Raw genomic sequence first — 24,155 nt, 5'->3', positions numbered from 1 at the left:
GCCACTGCCATGTTTTGCTGATGATGATGTCTTGTTTTTGTGCTCCACATTCCTTTTTGAGTTGTGGCCCAGTATGGTTTTAACGGACAAGAACACAATCTCCCAAAACGTTCTGGTGGGTTTTAGCCGGGCCTGAATGGTTTGCTTTGTAAGAAACGTTGGCGGTGCCTCTCTGACCAGCTCGGTTGTTTTTCTATATACTCTGCTCAATAAATAAAGGGAACACTTAAACAACACAATATAACTCCAAGTAAATCAAACTTCTGTGAAACCAAACTGTCCACTTAGGAAGCAACACTGATTGACAATCAATTTCACATCTTGTTTTGCAAATGGAAAAGACAACAGGGGGAAATCTTTGGCGATTAGCAAGACACTCAATAAAGGAGTGGTTCTGCAGGTGAGGACCACAGACAACTTCTCAGTACCGATGCTTTCTGGCTGATGTTTTGGTCACTTTTGAATGTTGGTGGTGCTTTCACATTCGTGGTAGCATGAGACGGACTCTACAACCCACACAAGTGGCTCAGGTAGTGCAGCTCATCCAAGATGGCACATCAATGTGAGCTGTGGCAAGAAGGTTTGCTGTGTCTGTCAGCGTAGTGTCCAGAACCTGGAGGCGCTACCAGGAGACAGGCCAGTACACCAGGAAACATGGAGGAGGTCATAGGAGGGCAACAAACCAGCAGCAGGACCTCTATCTCCACCTTTGTGCAAGGAGGAACAGGAGGAGCACTGCCAGAGCCCTGCAAAATGACCTCCAGCAGGCCACAAATGTGCATGTGTCTGCACAAACGGTTAGAAACCGACTCCATGAGGATGGTATGAGGGCCCGACGTCCACAAATGGGGGTTGAAGGACGCTTGGCATTTGCCAGAGAACACCAGGATTGGCAAATTCGCCACTGGCGCCCTGTGATCTTCACAGATGAAAGCAGGTTCACACTGAGCACATGTGACAGACGTGACAGAGTCTGGAGACACCGTGGAGAGAGATCTGCTGCCTGCAGCATCCTTCAGCATGACCGGTTTGGCAGTGGGTCAGTAATGGTGTGGGGTGGCATTTCTTTGGAGGGCCACACGGCCCTCCATGTGCTCTCCAGAGGTAGCCTGACTGCCATTAGGTACCGAGATGAGACTCCTTGTGAGACCATATGCTGGTGCGGTTGGCCCTGGGTTCCTACTAATGCAGGACAATGCTAGACCTCATGTGGCTGGAGTGTGTCAGCAGTTCCTGTAAGATGAAGACATTGAAGCTATGGACTGGCCCGCCCGTTAACCAGACCTGAATCCGATTGAGCACTTCTGGGACATCATGTCTCTCTCCATCCACCAACGTCACGTTGCTCCACAGACTGTCCAGGAGTTGGTGGATGCTTTAGTCCAGGTCTGGGAGGAGATCCCTCAGGAGACCATCCACCGTCTCATCAGGAGCATGTCCAGGTGTTGTAGGGAGGTCATACAGACACGTGGAGGTCACACACAATACTGAGCCTCATTTTGACTTGTTTTAAGGACATTACATCAAAGTTTGATCAGCCTCTAGTGAGTGACTCCAAATCCAGGCCTCCATTGGTTCATAAATCTGATTTCCATTGATGATTTTTGTCTGATTTTGTTGTCAGCAGATTCAACTTTGTACAGAACAAAGTATTCATTGAGAATATTTCATTCATTCATATTTAGGATGTGTTATTTGAGTGTTCCCTTTATGTTTTTGAGCAGTGTATATATATATAGCTGAACTTTATCTCACGTCGACCAAATGTTTCAAAATGCCTCCTGTTTTCATTTTTGTTCTTAAAAAACTGCCATTTTAACGGAAATCTGTAAAATGTTCCTCACATCTTTATAAAAACAATCCATAGCCTCCATGAAGGACCTGCCTGGCTACTGAAAATCTAAAATCAAAAGACCACGATAGATAGCAAAGTATTTTCACATGTCTGTTTTCTTGGCAGTTATAGCCACAGATTTTCATCCAAAACACATGGCGATTAAAGCAGCTCATGGATTCCAGATAAATGCAAAAGTTAGTTAGAAGATGTTTAGAACCTCTTTGAGTAAACATGTTTATTCTTGTTAAATAAGGAGGTGGATTAATCATCATCAATCTTTGGGCTTATGTTATAAAAATTATGTCATTTTTGATAAAAATGTTCCTTTTTTTCATTTTTTTTAAGTGTCTCATTTCTGCTGATAGCTGTTTGATTTTCTTTCCTCAGAAATGTGGGAGGAGAGTGGGAAAACAGGAACAATTTCATTTTTAGCGCTCCAGGAAAAATTTGCCTTCACATGATCTGTTCCCCAGCTTTTTAATATAGAGTGCTTAATACATGTTGATACAGGAACTCTCGTAGTTTGCAGAATACATTTTGCAATTGTCCGAGGTTCAGCTGAAATCCAGATGTGGACCTCCACCCGTGATGCATTAGCTCCCTCAGCGGTCCAGGATAAAATGCTGATGATGCTGGAGTCATTGCTCAGTCATAGGGCACAAATGGATGCAGCCAGCGGGAATGAAACCGTGACTGAGAGTACTCTGCAGCATCTGAAGAATGCCATTAATGGGTCAGAGGCCCTTGTTCACAATAAAAGGCTAATTTGCAGGCACTTTCTTCACATGCTCTGAGTGATGTAACAGAGCTGAACACCATACCTTCAGATTCCAAGTTTCCCAAAGTGGACAGGGAGAGATGAATATCTGACCATGCAGTGCTCAGAGAACCTCTCCTCTGGACTATAAATACTGTGTAGACTCCCACGTTGAAGCTCAGAATGAGACGGTTCACATTTTCTCTCATGCATCCTGCCTGCTCAGCTTTATTTGGAGTGTGTTGGCCCTCCCCATTTGTTGTTAAACAACATGACACTTTGGATAAACTATCAGGCTGTTTTCTGCACTCTGCTGACCTGTTAAAGAGGCCCGTGTGTCAGATTTCAGATTAGCGGAGAGAGAGAGTGTGTGTGTGTGTGTGTGGGGGGGGGGGGGGGGGGGGGGGGGGCGGGGATGCCGTGAGATAACCTTCAGTGTATCAGCATCTTTGGCCTCCTTCCTCTCTACACAGATTGTGTTGCTAAGGGAACAGTTGCTAGGATGGCGATCACCACTCTTTCTCCTTCTTCATTCTTCCATCTCTCTTTTCTCCCTCTTATCCCACGTGTCTGTTCAGTTCAATCCTTGCATCTAATATAAGATGAATGAGGCACCCTCGCAGCATTCGCCTCAAGTAATAAAAGCAAACTTTACCTTTGGTTTCGACGACTCCTCAGAGTCTCAACACACCAGGCTCAACCATGATCGCTGCAGGAAATCAGAGATGGAAAGCACCATTTTCTGCATGTGTTTCAAAATCTGCATCTTAGCAGGAGGGAGGTTGGGAAGGAGCATATTCAGAGCCGAGGAAACGATGTCAGCTGCAGCAGCTTACAGCTGAGTCAGTCTCGCCAGGCTCCCTTTGCTGTTGGAGAAATCCTGCTTTGGAGATGCTGCTTCATCATGGGGTGGAGAAAGAGGGGAAGACATGCAGCAAAGGTCAACGGGCTGGGACTCGAACCTGTGGTGTCTGCGTTTAGGACTGTAGCCTCCGTAATTGGGTCACGTGGTTTACCTATGTGCCACCACCTCACCCATCATCAAACTATTAATTTACCTCAGTTATTCAATTAAGAAAGTGAAACTTTTTCGACTCCTTTTTCCTTCCACTAAACTTTCTTTTAATATGTTTGGATAAAGGACTCTAAACAGCCAGCTTCTTCAACAATGACATGTTGTGGCTTACCCTTATTGAAGTAGGTGTTACTGCTGAATTAATGTCATAACAGCGTGATTGAGTTATAACGAGACATTTCTGTAGTAAACATCCCTTTTTATCGGTCTGATGTAATATTCTGATTCTAACTTTCTAAGAAATTGTTTTTATAAGCTGTGACCCATAATAATTAAAATTCGCAGAAAGAAATACTAGAATTCTGTGACGTTCCAGGATGCTGGAATAATGTATGAGTTTCACTTTTACAATTAAGTAACTGAAAAAAAATTAAGTTTTCACTGTTATTCCAATTACAATGCACCTGTGTACAGCTGGTTGCAATCTGCTTAACATCTGCACGCTATATTTTCAGGAGATGTTACCAAAGAGAAGGAAGGAGATTATAAACGAAATAGACCATAGGTCAGACCCCTGGGGTACACCTGATGTTATTAGAGATGGCTTCGACTGGTGCGGATTTGAAATAGTAATAAAAACAAAAAAGGATTTGAAATATGTTTGCATAATGGATTAAATCATTTTTATTGTTTCCTGTCCGGTTTTCAGATTTTTGTCAACTTTTTCTAGTTGAAGGCTGTAAGTCAAACACAAACCTACGGATTCTATTGAGAAAAAGACAACAATGATCCAACAGATGTCTGCGCAGCTTTATTCTCAGTCATCAGGCAGGCAGACAGACACACTTTTTAAGAAGTCAGTAAATGGCCGTGCTGTCACCCTCCCACTCCGTTTATCTCTCCGCGGAGTCTGTTGCTGTGGTTTCTCATTGCGGAGTTCTCAGCGCACCTTAGACGCCGCTTTTCCTCCGCCACATCCCTCCCTTTCTTCCCTCCCAGCGCGACGAGCCGCAGCCTTCTTCCCCGACTCACCATGAGCCGCTAGTCGCCTTCACCTCCAGACTGATGTCGCGTCTCCTCGAAGGCGCCGCACCGCCGCACCGTCGCTCAGATCCTCCGCAGCAGCGGCAGGAGCGGCAGCGGTAAACGCGCGGCAGATTCCGCTTCAGACGCGGAGGACCAGCGGCTGCAGCTGCAGCTGCCGCCGCCGTTTCTTTTTCACTTTTTAATCTTGTGGCTCGTCTCTTTGACGGATATGCTGGCGCCGGGTTGCCGGGGCCGCTGCCGCACGGTTTGATAGGGACAGAGGCTGTGCAGAGGAGGAGGAGGCGGCTGCCGCGGTGGTGGTGGGGTGGGGGCTGCCCTGCCCTGCCCTGCCCTGCCCTGCCCTACCCTGCCCCGGCCGGACTAGCTCTCCTCCAGCACCATGAACCTCCACTCGGGCAGGGCGTCCGTGGCTATGCTGCGGATGATGGGCTGTGCTAACGGGCGCTCTGCTCGGCATCTCCTTCACAGTGACTGCGTGGTGGACGAGAAGACGGTGGTGCTCCAAAAGAAGGAGAATGAGGGCTTCGGCTTCGTCCTGCGTGGGGCCAAAGGTAGGAACGTTGACTGACCTTTAGTGATTTGTCTGTTTTTCCTTCTGTGTGACATGAGCTCTGCAGACATCAGCTGTGGTGTGAAGACCTGACCTGCAGAATGAATCTTTATGCATGTGCATGTTTGTTTGTTTATGACTCGATTTGTTAAATAAATAATGTTGCAACAGCCAAGTTCTATTTATACCGACAAATAACTATATTGCACAGCTGTACTTGGAATAGGACCTCAGATGGATATACAAACTAACCTGCAGAAATCCTATTTATGCATGTTCATGTTGGGTTGTTTGACAGAGTGCATTAAATAATGCTGCAACGTCCACATTATCTGGCTTCCTATAAATAATATTATCCCACAGCTTGAATGTGATCTGCCTGTTCATTGAACGCCAGCTAGATGTGTTGACATGTGTCACAGAGAAAAATCTGAATGTTGAACTGACCTGCCAGAGCTCCTTGACATTAGCGTAACACTTTCGTTAAACTCCTCTGGATTTAGTCTAGGTTCGACATCAGATCTGCAAACTTCAGCAATATTTAAAACGGACCTGCACAATTCTCCTTCATGCATCTGCAGGTTGCTTTGTTTACGACTGAATGCATTAATCATGCTACAACCTCCAGCCTCAGTTTGTATTCACAACTAACTTTACAGCCCAGTGTAAATGTGGCCTGCTCTGTGCAGGACTGACCTGCAGAATTCATCTGTAACCATGGCCATCTACTATTAATATAGAATTCATTTTCAAATGGGTTGTATTTCTAAACGAGTAAAAATAGAGCTGTTAAGAATAAAATGTATTGTTCTATGCTGTTTTAAAAGCTAATCTGGGGTAATGTATCCCTTAATCTACATTGAAACTTGTGTAAAGTTCTGACACAAAATCACAATCAAATGCTTCCATCAAATCCAATCATCTTCTGGTAAAATCAAACTTGTTTTTTTTTTCAACTTCAACAAGAAATAGGTCATTGATCATATAGTGGATAATGGTGCGTAATCACCAGTCAAGCAATTGGAGCACAAGTAGGAGATGAATGTAATTATGCAAAGGCACTGGGCTCATTGGATGCACTATTCGGTAGACTGTAATATGTTAGCTGCCATCCATTCAAACTCTGCTGGTCAATAATATTTTTTGTCATTTGCATTGACTTTTTTATGCCCAAGTTGCTAAAGCTAAGAGAGAGTGGTGGAGTCAATGTGAAAATACAGATTAATTCCTTTCCATATTGCAACAAACAGTGACAATAATGCAGTGTCATGTTTTTTAATGTCATGCAACCTTTTATGGAGCAAATCTGGCACTGACACTGCAAGGGATCCAGACTAGAGATGCACGATATATTGGCGAAACATCGGTTTTGGTCCATAAGTAAAACTGGGCCGATGTTAAAAACCGTTGATGGGGATTGGTCATGTAGTATCTGCCTGGTCATGTGACAGTGATGCAGCGCAGGATTGTGGATTTTTTAACTGAAGCAGAGAAGTGTGGTCATTTTTTTCACTGTGTTGAAAGGGTAGGGTACCATATATAATATCAGTAAATGTTAGGTATCGGCCATAACAGCAATATTAATATCGAATATTGATATCAGCCCAGATTTTCATATCGGTGCATCTCCAAACCAGACCTCCCATACTCGATAATATTAACACAGAGATCTGCCACCATTAAAACTCCTCTGGATGGAGTCTGTGTTTGACATGTCCCCGTCTCCCAGCGCCCACCGTCCTCTCAGCCTCTCCCCAGCTCATAATCACTTGTTGTGATACGAGTGGCACATTCAGGCAGGTTGATATTCCAGCAAGCTGTGAGATCGGCTCTAAAAATAGCTGTTTCGAGCTGCTGTGTCGGTTTCTATGATGATTCTCGCCTTGTCATAATCCACATTGCATTCCACTACTGTGCCGTGCTGTTCAGTTGGTCGCCACCGCCCCTTCTCTACTGTTGAGAGGTTATTGTCTGTTTTTAGAAGATGTTTCTGGTTGTTTTAATAATTTTAGCAGCAGGAAAGGAGGAGGCAAAGATGTAGGAAAAGAGGGATTTGTTATTTAAAAAACAAGAGGAATGAGGCGATCTCTGTGACACACACTGAGTTTTACCCCGGAGGAAAGGACCCAGCCGAGCTTATCCTGTGCTGGGGGTGAACATGAACACACAAACATGCCTTGATGCTCGAGCTGTCACATAAGCTCAGATCCTCTTCCTTGCTTTGCATTTCTATGCTGCATCGCTACTTCCCTCCCCTCTGTCTCTTTCTCTCTCTCACACACACACACACACACACTGAAACATCACAGCTGTGTTAAGAACCTCCCATGAGATCCTGGGATGTGCTCGTGGTCTGTGTCTCCCAGTAAGACGGTGAGTTATAGGAAGTGTCACTTGTCACCACTGGTTTCTCCCAGCCGCAGGATTTTTTAACCTCCCCGAGAGCGAGCGACTGAAGGGAGGGTGGATGGGCTGCACTCAATAATGTGGAGAGCGGTTCTGCCCAGCAAGATGGATGGTGTTAGAGTAGTCACATCAGTAAAACTGGCCTCTTAAAATTGCTCCTTTCTGCTTTTTAGGCAACAGGATTGAAAGTTTGCTGCTTCTCTCCTTCGATGTGTAATGAACAAAACTGTGAGACAGTTGTTTGGTTTCCAGATGTCAGGGATCGAGTCATTAACAAAGCCATTGCTGGTCTGCTTGAGTATCAAATTATATAGAAATGATATGGGGTAAGAACGCTGTCAAAAACAATGTGTATGTAAAGACGAAATGTGTGCATATTAGTCAATAGTTGTGCATAAGTAAAATCCAAAAGAGGTTTTGTATATTTTCTCTATAAGAATACAAAATAAAATGTTACAGCTTCAAGAAATTACAAACACAAAGTTCAAGTTTACAGTTGTGGTTTATTCTTTATGAATACAATATGCTATAACAGTTTGTGAATACGATTTCTTGAGAATATAAATAACAGCGATTTGGCGTCACGTGATCTCAGGCTGGTTAGTGGAGTACAGAGTTAGTCGATTCGCGTTGCACATGCGCTGTCACATTCCTCACCTGACAGCGCATGCGCAACGCAAATCGACTAACTCTGTACTCCACTAACCAGCCTGAGATCACGATTCTCATAGAAAAGAAATCGTATTCATAAACTGTTATAGCATATTGTATTCATAAAGAATAAACCACAACTGTAAACTTGAACTTTGTGTTTGTAATTTCTTGAAGCTGTAACATTTTATTTTGTATTCTTATAGAGAAAATATACAAAACCTCTTTTGGATTTTACTTATGCACAACTATTGACTAATATGCACACATTTCCGTCTTTACATACACATTGTTTTTGACAGTGTTCTTACCCCATAGAATCAGAGCATTTATTCTAAGCAGTTTGTCAGTGTTGATATATTTGCATCACTGTCTTGGTTTTATTCCAACGTAAACAGCTGTGTGCAAACTTCAGCACAATATTAGACCGATCAAATAGTCCTTAAAAGGAAATCCTGCGACTTTCCCCCAACATTTTCCCTATCTTGTTAGAAAGAGGGACTGCTTTTACTCTCTGTTGTGATGTTACTTTAAGCCTTCTGAAGACCAAGGAGAAACAGAGCTTCTGATGCAGTTTTAATGTGTATTTTGCATGCATGCTGCATAAAGTCAATTAGAATATCTACAACATTGGGGGAGGTCATTAGAAACATCGAGTTGGGACAAAATAAGCAAAAAAAACAATGTTGATTTCCCACTGAGGAGGATTACTGCATTTATTCTGCTTTTCTTAGATTCATCTACACAAATCCCAGATCAGGGGTCTCCAACTCCATTCCTCCAGAACCACTGTCCTGCAACTTTTAGATGCATTCTTTCTCCAACACATCTTAATCAAATGTCTGAGTTTATTAATCAGCATTCAATCATTTATTTCTGCAGAGGCCTGGTGCTTGAAGATGTTAGTGTTTGGTAACTGTGATGTAAAAGCAACAGAATCACCAGAGCTAAAAAAAAAAGTTAAAACTGTTTAACTCAAGTTATTAAGTTACCTTAAATATTTTGTTAATTCATGCAGGCCCTAAATTAAAACTATATCAGTGTTAAAAACATGCTCAAAATCTTTGCAGTTCTGCAAAAATAATTGTTCCTGTTACTAAGGCGACATTCACGCTGCAGGCAAATGAGGCCCAAATCCAACTTTTTCATGGTAGTCAGAACGGCCCAATTCTGATCCTTTCATCTACAAAAAAGGCCATTGCTAATAACTGTGATCTGGTTTCTTACCTTTCTTCGTCTTGTTGTCAGCATCCATTATTACTTGTGTAAACAGTGTGTTGCTGTATGACGTCTACATTCTCTGTGCATGCTGGTTGCTTTGGGGTCATGACCGTATAGATTCAAGGCGGTCGCATTTAATTAGTAGTTTGAAGAATTGAATGTCAGAAAAAAATCGGAATTGAGCATCAAGACTTGCAGTCTGAACGTAGCTTTAGAGAAATCCTGGACTTCTGCAAACAGATCGATGCTGGAATGTTGTAAGATTTCGGTTCAGTTTGGTCAAAAGCAACTCTTTATTTATGTCAGTTGCTAATGCCTTTTAATCAGATGTATTAGCATGAAGAATTACATATTTACAGTAGTTTATGTGCAGCTGAAAATTAGATCTAAACTCTGAAGTTTAATCGCTAATCTGCAACATTTTAAATTACTGGGAGCAAAGATTTTCCACCTTCTGTAAGGTGTTTTCTTTGAAGAGATTCTCAAATGGTCATTTTATGGAAAGGAAACACTAATCTGACTAATTTGACACATTTACGAGTTAAATTGCATTATTAGGTTGCCATAGAAATAAGTGTTTCATAACTCTGTGCTTTTCTTTGTTCAGTTGTCCGGATTATACTTTCATTCAGGATTAAATAAATATCTAACCATCACCTCTTTCCCTTTGTGCTGCAGCCGATACTCCCATCGAGGAGTTCACCCCCACACCGGCCTTCCCGGCCCTGCAATACCTGGAGTCGGTGGATGAAGGCGGAGTGGCCTGGCAGGCGGGGCTCCGGACGGGGGACTTCCTCATCGAGGTAAGAGCTGCTCCGTCCTGTGTTATTTGATATAAGCTTCCCAAGAGAGATTTTCACATGAGCATTTCTCTACATTATTTCAAACGGTTCAGCTGTTTCTGTGCTGTGTTTACTGAGTGTGCATTCAGTCTGTCTAACTGTGACTCCTGCAGCTTTTAAAATGGTCACTGTTAGACAGAGGAGAACAGTCTGAGGATGTGGTGGGAGGAATAACACCTGCTGACTGGCTTTAAACATGTGGAGCTCACTGTGGCATGGTCATGTTATTTGATACTAGTGAGAGGTTGTCCTGGAAATTTGTCCTGGAAATGTTGGATTATTCAGAGGTTTAGCAACGTTTTTACACATTTGTTGTCCAAGTTTGAATCTATTTTTTTATTCAATAACCCTATTCTATCCACTGGTCAATAAGCTGGTCTGTAACCTGGTTAATAGGCTGGTATATCACCAGGTGATACACCAGGTGTTCTTAACTCCACGGTCTTTGACCATCAATGCTTACTTACAGGAGTCTTTGTCTTCTTTTGCTACAGAAGATGCTGGGCCTATAAGATCTATCTTTTTCATTGAGGGCGGTTAGCCAACATTCCATCAAAGCAGATTTTTGAAAAATGAATCCATGCATTTGCTGGTTTACTGTGACACCCTTTTTTTGGGAGCTTGATGCATCCCATAGGTGTCTGCAGGTCAGCACGTCCTTTAACTAGCACAAGTCTCATCACATTACCCCTGGTTTAACTTCATTTCCTGGGCTACCTGTACATTTCAGGATCTTTTTTAAGTTATTTTATTTGTTTTTAAACCAACCCCAGCTGCTACAGCCTTATACACCAGCCCGCTTCCTTGTGTCCGTCATCCAGCAGCTCCTTAATGTGCCTAAAACTAAGCGTAAACTTAGAGGCCACCGTGCTTTCGCACCTGCAAAGTTCTGGAACGATCTGCGCTTGCATGTCAGACTGGCCTCCTCTCTTTCGGAGTTTAACAATCTTTTCAAAACACATTTATTTGATGAAGCCTTTGGCACATTTTAAGAGGTTGACTCTATTTTTAACTTATTTTCTGTTCCTTAATTGTTTATGATATTTGCATATGTACAGCTCTTTTTGGACATTGGTTTATTTTAAAGTGCGTAATAAATGAAGGTGGCGTGGTATCTTATTGTACAAAAAGCTGAAATCTTCTCCCCTGAAAGTAAAATCAGAGGAATGTAAAGTTATTATTTCACTTCTGCTTGACAGATGTTGTTCAGTAACATCGAAACCAGCGCTCCTGTCTTCCAGTCGCCATGATTAATGTGCAGCGCTGTGTCATGTAAGCAGCTTTCATCTCTTCGGGGTTTTTATCTTGTAGTGCAATGAGGATTTGTGTTGATTAAAATGACTTGAAGTAATCTTCAGTGCTGCAGTGCTTCTGTGTGTTTCCAGAATGTGCTGCACAGAATGTCGTGCTGAACGCTGCTGCTGAACGTGAGTCAGTAACGCAGCCCCGCAGATCGTATCACAGCTGCTACGTTAGACCGGGGAAAATCACGTCGTCTATTTATGGATCGCTTTTTTTATACGGCTCCATAACGACTGAGCGTGTGTGTGAGCAGCAGTGAACTGGAGATTGGTTTATTTTGTGTTTCTGCTAAATGGAGCATCAAATGAGGAGAAGCAGGCTGCTTCTGTGTCTGCACCTCGTCCTCAGTATGATTAAACTCATTCCTTTTTCCTCCAATATGTCTTTGATCCAGAAATTCCCTTCAATGATTGATTCCATCAGCTTCAGAGTGAAGTGAAAACTGCTGATTCGTTGCAGGACCAACATGATTACAAAATGCTCAAAAAGACCAGACAAGGTTTGAACCACTCAGCTGCACAGCCTGCAGCGAGTTAGCCATCCATGGCTCATTTTTTCCATAAACATGCGCTGAACGTCACTGCGATCGTTGATTCTCGCCAGCCTTAATTTCATTTTTAAAATGCACTTTGAAAATCTCTGACTCTGTTTTATAGTTTCAAATTGCAGTCATAAAGTTAATGTTGACACATAATTTTAGTTTAAAGACAAGTGAGAGTTGATGTGAGAGTTTTGGTTAGGAGGGAAGATGCCTATAAAACCCAAAGTTTCAACACTTCGAACAATTTCTGGTTCAGCAATCTGAAGTTGATTCTGTCTACTCTTACATGGATATTTTTCAACTTTTCCTTCTTTCTCTGGAGCTGTTGTCAACATGCATTCTTATTATTTTCTTATGAGAAAAGCAGACAGGCTTATTTAAACATTCACCTGCAAACCAAGGTGATGTGTTCATCTAATTGACAAAGAGCTCACAAGGGAAGATTTGTTCTTCAAAACAAACAGGATGTCAGTGTTGACAGTTTTCCAACATTAAAATGAGGAAAATGCATTCATTTAGAGGAAATCAGTGTCAGTTACCGTCAGAGCAAAAAGCGTGTGGCGGTTTGTGACGTACGATGGCTGTTTCGGTTTTTGAGGCAGGAGAACTGCTCGAGCACAGTGACTTTACAGAACGGTCACAGAAAGACTAATTCATCCATTCTTCCAGCGAAGACTTATGGATGTTACAAAGTATTTCTGAAACCTACTGATTATCTGTGAAAACTGGTTCTTGTGCGCTGCACAATGGCGCAGTTGGTAGCACTGTTGCTTTGCAGCAAGAAGGTCCTGGGTTCAACTCCTGTCCTGCGATCTTTCTGCATGTTCTCCTCTGTGCATGTGTGGGTTCTCACCAGGTACTCCAGCTTCCTCCCACGGTCTAAAAATATGACTGTTAAGTTTATTGGTTTCATGCCTTAGGCATGTGCATGGTTGTTTGTCCTGTATGTCGTGTTACCCTGCGATGGACTGTGTTCTGTGAGGCATTTCATGGCTTTCTGTTAGATTTTTAAACCTACGTTCTTAGATAAAGTTGCAAGATACAGCTACTGTTTTCATTTTTTCACTAAAATTTCATCACAGGAGAACATTTATTAAAGTAACAAATAACTCAATTAGGGCCCATAATCAAGGTTAACGTTACAGAATAAAGGCATCAACTTTAACGGATGTTTCTGTTTAAAATTACCCTTCCAGCACAGTGGCCTTATGCAGCAGGAAGCAGGCATTTTTAACGGGTTAAGTTCATTGATCATAGACTCACCATAATATCCACTCAGTGTTGGTCGTTCCAGCGTCTTCTGTGACCTTCTGTCTTTGTTGTCGTAGTTTTTCATTATGAGCGGACCAGATGTTGACAATGTTTTGGCCCCTGTTGTGGAAACAAAGACAGAGAGGCAGGAAATGTTCAGATGAAGAAGCCAAAAAACACCCAGGATTTTAGGACTTGGAAGCTACTTAAGACAAATAAATCCAGAGGTGGACACAGTAGCCAATAACGTGTAAGTATCAGAATCAGAGTCAGAAAAGCTTTATTGCCAAGTACGTTTTTGGATATACAAGGAATTTGTTTTGGCGTAGTCGGTGCAATACAATACAAATTAAACAGTATAAACATATCTACAATATAATATAAATATATGTGCACAGTTTTAAGTGAGTGAGAGTAAATGTAGAGCAGTATAAGATGCAAGAGCAATACAACAGTGCAGGTGATCATTGTGCAAGTAAAGCAGGAGTCCAAGCTGAGCGTTAATGTAACTCATAGAGTTACAGGTTACAGGTGTCCTGTCAGCAAAAAAGGGGGGGTGTGGGGGAAAGGGAGAGTGTCAGGGTGGTTTCTGGGCTTTGTTAACCAGGCTGGTGGCAGATGGGAAAAAACTGTTCTTGTGGCGTGAGGTTTTGGTCCGGATGGACCGCAGCCTCCTGCCAGAGGGGAGAGTTTCAAAGAGTCTGTGACCGGGGTGGGAGGGATCAGCAAGAATCTTCGCTGCCCGCTTCAGGGTCCTGGAGGTGTACAGTTCCTGGAGCGACAGTAGACTGCAGCCAATCACCTTCTCAGCAGACTGAATGACACGCTGCAGCCTGCCCTTATCCTTGGCTGTAGCAGCGGCGTACCAGATGGTGATGGAGGAGGTGAAGATGGACTCAATAATGGCTGTGTAGAAGTGCACCATCATAGTCTTTGGCAGGTTGAATTTCTTCAGCTGCCGCAGGAAGAACATCCTCTGCTGGGCTTTCTTGATGAGGGAGCTGATGTTTGGCTCCCACTTGAGATCCTGGGAGATGATGGTTCCCAGGAAGCGGAAAGATTCCACAGTGTCAATTGTGGAGTCACAGAGGGTGATGGGGGCAGGTGGGGCTGGGTTCTGCCTGAAGTCCACAACCATCTCCACTGTCTTTAGAGCGTTGAGCTCAAGGTTGTTCTGGCTGCACCAGTCCAACAGATGGTCCACCTCCCATCTGTACGCGGACTCGTCACCATCAGAGATGAGTCCGATCAGGGTGGTGTCGTCCACAAACTTCAGAAGCTTGACAGACTGGTGACTGGAGGTGCAGCTGTTGGTGTACAGGGAGAAGAGCAGAGGAGAGAGAACACAGCCTTGGGGGGAACCGGTGCTGATGGTCAGGGAGTCAGAGACGTGCTTCCCCAGCCTCACGCGCTGCTTCCTGTCAGACAGGAAGTCAGTGATCCAACTGCAGGTGGAGTCGGGCACACTCAGCTGGGAGAGCTTCTCCTGTAGCAGAACTGGGACGATGGTGTTGAAGGCAGAGCTTAAATCCACAAACAGGATCCTGGCGTAGGTTCCTGTGGAGTCCAGGTGCCGGAGGATGAAGTGAAGGGCTAGGTTGACTGCATCATCTACAGACCTGTTGGCTCTGTAGGCAAACTGCAGGGGGTCCAGGAGGGGGTCGGTGATGTCTTTTAGGTGTGAGAGCACAAGGCGCTCAAAGGACTTCATCACCACAGAGGTCAGGGCGACGGATCTGAAGTCATTAAGCCCTGTGGTCCTTGGCTTCTTGGGAACAGGGACGATGGTGGAGGACTTGAAGCAGGCTGGCACATGACATGTCTCCAGTGAGGTGTTAAAAATGTCTGTGAAGACTGGAGACAGCTGATCAGTGCAGTGCTTCAGGCTGGCTGGTGAGACAGAATCCGGACCAGCAGCTTTCTGTCTCCAGAACCCCCGGAGGTGGTGGAGTGTGGCTGCAGCTGTTGGGGGGTGTCGTGGGGGATGGTTGCAGGACTGTCCCTTTGTCTTTCAAAGCGGCAGTAGAACTCGTTCAGGTTGTTGGCGAGGCGTCGGTCGTTGATGGAGTGGGGGGCTTTCGGCTTGTAGTTGGTGATTTGCTTGAGCCCTTTCCACACAGACGCAGAGTTGTTGGCTGAGAACTGGTTTTGGAGCTTCTCAGAGTACAGTCGTTTGGCCTCTTTCACTGCCTTGCCAAACTTGTACTTTGCCTCTCTGTATATGTCTTTGTCCCCACTCCTGAAGGCCTTTTCCTTATCCAGTCTTAACCTTCTGAGTTTGGCTGTGAACCAGGGTTTGTCGTTGTTGTAACTCACCCTGGTGCATGATGGTACACAGCTGTCCTCACAGAACAGTGATATAGTAAAATATAGTATGTAGTAAAATATTTGTACTCAAGTTGAATTGAAAAGCAGTCATCCAAAAGGTGTACTTAAGAAAGTATGCGATATATGTATATATATCTATCTATGTAGATAGATAGATAGATAGATAGATAGATAGATAGATAGATAGATAGATAGATAGATAGATAGATAGATAGATAGATAGATAGATAGATAGATAGATAGATAGATAGATAGATAGTGTCATTTTAGTGTGGGAGGTTTCATGGCTAAATTGGACCAGCCTGGTAGCCAGTCTTCATTGATTGCACATTGCACCAGTAAGAGCAGAGTGTGAAGGTTCAATTAGCAGGGTAAGAGCACAGTTTTGCTCAAAATATTGAAATGCACACAACATTATGGGTGACATACCAGAGTTCAAAAGAGGACAAATTGTTGGTGCACGTCTTGCTGGCGCATCTGTGACCAAGACAGCAAGTCTTTGTGATGTATCAAGAGCCACGGTATCCATGGTAATGTCAGCATACCACCAAGAAGGACGAACCACATCAGAATCAGAATCAGCTTTATTGCCAGGTTCGTACATACAAACAAGGAATTTGACTCCGGTACACTTTGCTCTTTGGTTTTGTTTTTGCATTACAGAATATACATATTTACAATATACACATATATAATAAAAAGGTTCATTTGTAACATCTGTATGCTGTTGTTTTTTACTCTATTGAATGTTCATCAGAGAAACAGCCTGGGGGAAGAAACTGTCTCTGTGGCGGCTGGTTTTAGTAAACAGTGCTCTGTAGCGCCACCTGAAGGTAAAACTCTAAACAGTTTATGTGCAGGGTGTGTGGGGTCTGCAGAGATTTTAGCAGCTCTGTTCCTGACCCTTGACCTGTATAAGTCCTGGATGGAGGGAAGGTCAGCTCTGATTATTCTCTCTGCAGTCCTGATTATTTGTTGCAGTCTGGACCTGTCCTGTTTGGTGGATGATCCAAACCACACTGAGATGGAGGAAGACAGGACAGACTGAATGATGGCAGTGTAGAAGATGACCAGCAGCTCCTGTGGAAGGTTGAACTTCTTGAGTTGCCTCAGGAAGTACAGTCTCTGCTGGGCCTTCTTTCGAACAGTGTCTATGTGTGAAGACCATCTCAGGTCCTCAGAGATGGTGGTTCCTAAGAACCTGAAGTGGTCCACGGCTGATACAGTGTTGTTGAGGATGGTGAGGGGGGTGTATGGGGGTGATGTTCTCCGAAAGTCCACCACCATTTCCACAGTCTTGAGTGGGTTCAGTTCCAGGTAGTTCTGACCGCACCAGTGTACCAGCTGATCCACCTGCTGTCTGTATGCAGACTCATCACCGTCCTGGATCAGTCCAATGACAGTGGTGTCATCTGCAAACTTAAGGAGTTTCACGGACGAGTCCGATGAGGTGCAGTCATTTGTGTACAGAGAGAAGAGGAGTGGGGATAGAACACACCCCTGGGGGGCACCAGTACTTATTGATCTGGATCGGGAGAAGATGCTCCCCAGTCTCACCTGCTGCTGTCGGTCAGTCAGGAAGCTGTTGATCCACTGACAGGTGGAGGCTGGGACGTTGAGCTGGGTGAGCTTCTGGTGGAGGAAGACTGGTATGATGGTGTTGAAGGCCGAGCTGAAGTCTACAAACAGGATCCTGGCGTACTTCCCTGGACGGTCGAGGTTGCAGGATGAAGTGTAGACCTAAGTTAACAGCATCATCTGCCGACCTGTTTGCTCAGTAAGCAAATTGCAGGGGGTCCAGCAGGGGGCCTGTGATGTCTTTCAGGTGCTTCAACACCAGCCGCTCAAAGGATTTCATGACCACAGACGTCAGGACTACAGGCCTGTAGTCATTTAATCCTAGGATGGTGGGTTTCTTGGGAACCGGGATGATGGTGGATCGTTTGAGGCAGGAGGGGACCTCACATTTCTCCAGTGACTTGTTGAAGATCCTCGTGAAGATCGGAGCGAGTTGATTTGCACAACCTTTCAGGCATGATGGGGAGACAATATCAGGTCCTCCAGCTTTCTTTGTTTTCATGCGCTGAAAGAGCCTGTTTACATCTTCCTCGGAGATCTTTAGTGCAGGCAGGATTAACTGTGGACGCAAGAGGAAGCTGTCTGAAAGGGATGTTCGGGTGCTAACCCGGATTGTATCCACAAAACATAAAACCACGGCTGCCCAAATCACGGCAGAATTAAATGTGCTCCTCAACTCTCCTGTTTCCACCAGAACTGTCCGTCAGGAGCTCCACAGGGTCAAAATACACGGCCGGGCTGCTATAGCCAAACCTTTGGTCACTCATGCCAATGCCAAACGTCGGTTTCAATGGTGCAAGGAGCGCAAATCTTGGGCTGTGGACAATGTGAAACATGTATTGTTCTCTGATGAGTCCACCTTTACTGTTTTCCCCACATCCGGGAGAGTTACTGTGTGGAGAAGCCCCAAAGAAGAGTACCACCCAGACTGTTGCATGCCCAGAGTGAAGCATGGGGGTGGATCAGTGATGGTTTGGGCTGCCATATCATGGCATTCCCTTGGCCCAATACTTGTGCTAGATGGGCGCGTCACTGCCAAGGACTACCGAACCATTCTTGAGGACCTTGTGCATCCAATGGTTCAAACATTGTATCCTGAAGGTGGTGCCGTGTAACAGGATGACAATGCACCAATACACACAGCAAGACTGGTGAAAGATTGGTTTGATGAACATGAAAGTGAAGTTGAACATCTCCCATGGCCTGCACAGTCACCAGATCTAAATATTATTGAGCCACTTTGGGGTGTTTTGGAGGAGCGAGTCAGGAAACGTTTTCCTCCACCAGTATCACGTAGTGACCTGGCCACTATCGTACAAGAAGAATGGCTTAAAATCCCTCTGACCACTGTGCAGGACTTGTATATGTCATTCCCAAGACAAATTGATGCTGTATTGGCCGCAAAAGGAGGCCCTACACCATACTAATAAATTATTGTGGTCTGAAACCCGGTGTTTCAGTTTCATTGTCCAACCCCTGTATATATATATATATACATCTATATATCTATATATATATATATATAGATGTGTGTGTGTGTTTTGATGAGGCTTGTTTGTCAGATTAAAATTACATTTCTAAAGGAACAACCTTTAAGCAGGTATTAAATATACTTTTCATTTAGTCCACATTTCTGCATTAAAAATGTTTTTATTGGTCTGATGTAATATTCTAAACATAAATGTCTTGTTTTCATTGGCTGTAAGCGAAAAATCATCATAATCAACTGAAATAGCATGAAAACATCAGCTTGTTTGTAAATAGTCTTTATGTGTTTTACTTAGTGAATTGAGTTAGTGAAATAAATGAACTTCTCAGTAATATCATCATTTATTGAATATGACTGTATGTTACTTTCTATTTTGTAGACATGTAGTGAAAATCAAAACTATGAGGCAATGATATATAGAATTATGTAACAAAGAGAAAATTGTGAAATAACTCAAAGCACCTCTTTTATGCATGTATGTGTAAAGTACCTCCAGTGACAATATATACTGTTTAGTGTATATTTACTTGACCTTTAAAACGCATTACAAGATCAGCGGAGGGAAAATAACATTAGAAACATGAAGCTGAAGTAAAAGCAGGAAGTCTCACTCTATCATAAACTGTGTTTCATAAACCAGAGGAACTAGAGTAGCCAGAAACTCTACTCCAGTAAGAGTAGAGTTACCTTACTAGAAGTAAAAAGTACGGTAATGGAAAAGTACTCCTAAAAGTATTTTTTTTTCCAAAAAGCCACTTTGGAAAATGTATCTGAGTGTGAGTAGCTAGTTACTACCCACCTCTGAGTTAAATGCTCCTGAACAATAAAACAAGTTACATTCTGGAAAGAAAATGGTAGAAATGCTGATGAGTGGGCTGACATGACAAATTTTCATTATTCTTATACCATCATACAGTGAACAGATCATCCCATTTAATATTGTTTTTCAAATTATTTTAGAGCTGTCTCTGTGCTACATCAACCGTAATCCATCAGAGAGAGTATGGACAGTTTTTGTGAAAGATTCATCATCTAAGACCTTATAACTGTTATGTATAGATGTCCCCATGGTTCCACAGTCCTGTGCAGCATCTGCTGTACATTTCTACACATGCATCTCAGAGTGGTGTAATGGTCTGTTTAAAGTGTCAAACTGCAGTTCAGATATTGCAAATATTCTGAAGACCGTTTAAATCAGATGAAATGTGTGCAGACATTCAGTAAATCAGCTCTTACTGAAGTAAATAGACTCTGTGGCCACTCTTTGGTGCATGCATGGATGCTAAGAAAACACAAACTGAGAACATACAAGCTGAACTGCTACTGTTGACTTGGTAGCAGCAGAACTGAAAGCATGGCGTTGTCCCGCTCTGTCGAGGTCAGGAGAACGGGGAGATGCCGTTTCTGTTGTAACATGTCAGCCCGCGTGAATGTCATCTTTTTACAGTCCTGGCAGCAGATGAGCAGCAGTGAAAAGATGCCTGACAGGTGAACTCTTCGTCCTCACGTGTCCACCACATGTGAGAGTCCTCCTGGCTCTTCTGTCTTTTAAAGAACTGTCTAAAAGTGGTCGGATTTTGCTTGATTTCCACTTCATAGGCTCACAATCACAAAGACACATATTCAGAAATGTGTATTTATGTGACCCAACGTTTAAAGTTCAACAGAGGAATGTGATTGCTTGCAAGTTCCAACAGTTAGCATCTACTGTACTTAAGCACATTTCCATGTGCATGCATGATTTAGGGCTAAGCAAAGCATCAATGTTTCTTTGCTTCATGCAATTCAGCACCATAATGCTGCATGCATCGTCGTGCAGAATGGTTAACCCAAATAGGCGCTTGTTGTCATCCCCGTCCATATCAGCTGGGTTTCTGCAGAACGCGCTTCACATCTTCACAGCTTTGGTGTGTCTAAGTCAGCGATGGCAGCCCTCTGCTTTGACAATAGATTCTTGGTTTATAAAATTAAATGGCATTTCCACAGCATGAGGAAGATGAAAGGTGTTGAAGCCAAAAGGAGGACTTAGGTTTGTCCCCTCAGAAAGATCATGTCTTTGTCTGCTTGGCTAAGAATGTGGGGTAGCAGAGCTGAAGTACAAATAAAACCAGATGTTTCCATTTATTGAATAAAAACTCACACAACTATTATTTGTCTCTGTCTGACACTAAATCCAACTAATTTTCTCTTTAAGGTCACTATAGATTATTAAAGACTTTCCATTTGCTAAATGCCAGAATGATGAGTTAAATTTTTCAGGGCATTTTGTAAACAAAATTCTATATACAGAACCTTGTTTATTTTATATTCTTAATTCTTGTTAGAATCGCCTTTTGACCTCTATGTTTTGGGTTTACTTTCACAAGCTTCTCACAACAGTTTAGGAATTTTGGCCCAGTCCTCCTGACAGAACCGGTGCAAGCGGGTCAGGTTTATGGGCCACCTTGCTCACATACACCTTTTCTGCTCTGCACAATTTTCTATGGGTCTGAGACCAGAACTTTGTGATGGACACTCCAGAAAATTAACTTTGGTGTCTGAAAACCACTTTGTAACTAATTTGGTGGAATCCTGAGGTACATTGTCCATTACGAAGACCCATTTGTGTCCAAGCTGTAACCTGCTGGGTGATGTCTTCAGATGTTTCTTCAATATTTCCACGTAATGCTCTTTCCTTATAATGCCAACTATTTTTGTGCAGTGCACAAATCCCTCCTGCAGCAAAACATTCCCTCAGCATGATGCTGCCACCTCCAAACTTTAAAGTTGGGATGGAATGAAGGTCTTTGTCCCTGAGTGCATCTGCAGGCTGTAATCTGGCTTTTTATGCTGCTCCTGAAGTAATGGCTTCCTCCATCCTGAATGACCTGTCAACCCATATTGGAACAAGACTTGCTTCACTGTGGATAATGACTCTCTTACCAGCTTCAGCAGCATCTTCACAAGGTCTTTAGCTTTTGTTCCAGGGTCGATACACACATTTTACACTAGACCTTGTTCATCTCTGGGAGACAGAACCGGTCTCCAACCTGAATGGTGTGATGGCTGGACATCCCCGTGCTGTTTATGCTTGCATGTAATTGAACAGATGATTACTTCACCTTTAGGCATCTTCTGATTTTGCCATGACATCACATTTAAAGGAGTGCATTTGCAAGGAGAGCAACTTTCAAACTCTGCATAGACAGAATATTTCAAATGTATCTCCTACCGCACCAGTCTCTAGACGATAATGATTTTACCCAATTCAATTTTCTTTTTAGGAACTTTAGCATAAGAAGCTAGAGCAGGAGATATAAAAGACCCGCCATGTAATCACCATAACGATTAGCATGGTTAGCATTACGAAAAACACCAGTGTTCATATCCTACAGAATGTAGATCCTCTCCTCAATTCCGATATTTCCATAAGGCTGCCAATATTTCCAAATCCAGGATGTTCAGTCACAGAGAGAGGCTGTAAGTTCAAAAGACAAAAAACGGTTCAGCCTTCCTGTTATCTGCTGAAAATCTCGCTCTCTCATTCAGTCTGAATGAACAGGAAACATCTCAGCATGTCTTGATACGTACTTTTAAATTGTCTCGTACTGCAGTACCGGCATATTAGGGAAAATGTGAAGTTGTATAACTGTTGCCAACTTAGTGACTTTGCCCCTATGTGTTTGTTCGTCATCGTATCTGGTGACTCTTCTTCAAAAAGCAACTCGCTATATTTGTTTTTTGGTGCCATTGGAAACTTTTCTAAACAAGCTGCTTTACTACAGCTGTAAGAATTGCTGTCATTTGTTCACGTTAATTTCCCTAAACAGTAAAACTAAGACATGTAAAGAGATATTTGTGATAATTTGTAAAACTGTCACAACATTCAATAATCTGTATTTGAACCATTGATTATTGACAGAGCTGAACATTTCTGAAAATACTTTTATGTTGTCTAAATGTCTGACAGTTGCAGATAACAGTTGATTGTTGTCTCTTCTGTTCATCGTCTAGTGAGCAAGAGCTTTAAACAGACATGATGCTCCAAGAGCTGGTGGGACAGCAAATTAAATGTTTGCAGAACACAGTGCCTCCTGTGACCTGTAATATGCACTAACGTACATTAAGGTCATGCTAGCAGGACACTACATTCATGAAATTCCTCACTGCACATGCACATAGTTTTAGTTGCTGCATTTCCGTGTTTCTGTGAGTGTGTGTGGAGGTAGATGGAGTGGAGCACTTACTCTCTTATATAATGTAGAACTTTGGCAAAGAGAGGGATGTGTGAACTGGGTACCATGCAGATGCATCTGCCTACCCATGCCCCCAGGTGTGTCTATGTTTGTGGGTGTGTGTGTTCTTCAGCATCTCCCTTAGGACTCCCAACACACCCCTGACTGTCAGTTGTGCAGTGAACTAGCACAAGCAGCCTTCATCGGGAGGCCTTTCTTTTCGCCATGCACTGACTGCATCTCTAAATAAAAGTCTGAAACCTCATATCTTGACTACCCTGTGCAGAAGTCTGTTGTGTTAATGACAAGATCAGGTTGTAATTGAGAAGTAAAATCACAGAAGAAAGCCTGAATACTTCTAATCCATAGATGGTTTAACCAAGTATTGTTGAAAGCTCACTTTTTGGGCAATAAGGGCTTTTTCACCAAAGCGATTCAATGTCTGAACCAGGACTGGCGCTGTAGCCAATTCTTAGCTTACCAGACGACAGGATTTACTCATAACTGAAGATAGCTGATCTGATTTATAACAGCAGATGTTGTTCTTGAACATCTGGACAGTCCTGACTGAATGATCTCTGATCTGTTGCTGCAAACCTGAGTTTCACAGATTGTTGCCATTTGTATGTTTTAAATGATCTTTAAACAAAACTGCAGGCAGCATTTATAAATCTAGTTGAAAACAGCAAAAGTGAACACAGGTGTGTGGTTTGCTGACCTACCTTTATGCGATCGTGAGCTCATGGTTTTCTAACTTATTCATGGACAGGTTCGTAGTTTTTATTCTGCTTTAGTTTTGAAAAGATTTGAAAAATAACTCAGGAATTTAAACCTGGCTGTTACAGCATCTTCATTGGTTTTTGATTACCATGAACCTCCAACTCCTGATAAACGCAGTTTAAAGGGGTCATATGATGCTTTTAAATCCTTCCTTTTCACCTTAAATCATCCAGCTGTAGTCTGTATGAAGTGGAACTCCTTGTTCTTGTAGCTCCTCAGGCTCCTCTTTTACCTGTTCTGAGGAGCGTCTGAGAGCAACTCGATTTGGTGCCGTCTCTTTAAATGCTGCTGAGGCACTTCACACCCTGCCCCCCTCTAGGTCAAAGAGCACTCCACTTTAACATGT

The 24,155-nt window shown here is 43.1% G+C and overlaps 1 protein-coding gene across 1 annotated transcript in view; it reads left to right on the top strand.

The window, feature by feature from the left end:
- Window positions 1-24,155, top strand: part of LOC124866761 (SH3 and multiple ankyrin repeat domains protein 2-like) — a 317,419-nt gene that overhangs the window by 249,282 nt on the left and 43,982 nt on the right. Inside the window, exons 17-18 of the mRNA XM_047362701.1 lie at window positions 5,125-5,207; window positions 10,163-10,287. Of these exons, the coding sequence (XP_047218657.1) occupies window positions 5,125-5,207; window positions 10,163-10,287 (208 nt within the window). The remainder of the gene's footprint in view (window positions 1-5,124; window positions 5,208-10,162; window positions 10,288-24,155) is intronic.

This window comes from Girardinichthys multiradiatus, chromosome 4 (genome assembly GCF_021462225.1).
Source record: "Girardinichthys multiradiatus isolate DD_20200921_A chromosome 4, DD_fGirMul_XY1, whole genome shotgun sequence".
NCBI classification, from domain to species: domain Eukaryota; kingdom Metazoa; phylum Chordata; class Actinopteri; order Cyprinodontiformes; family Goodeidae; genus Girardinichthys; species Girardinichthys multiradiatus.
The sequence above is the reverse complement of the archived record's forward strand: the minus strand, read 5'-3'. Positions and strand labels throughout refer to the sequence as shown.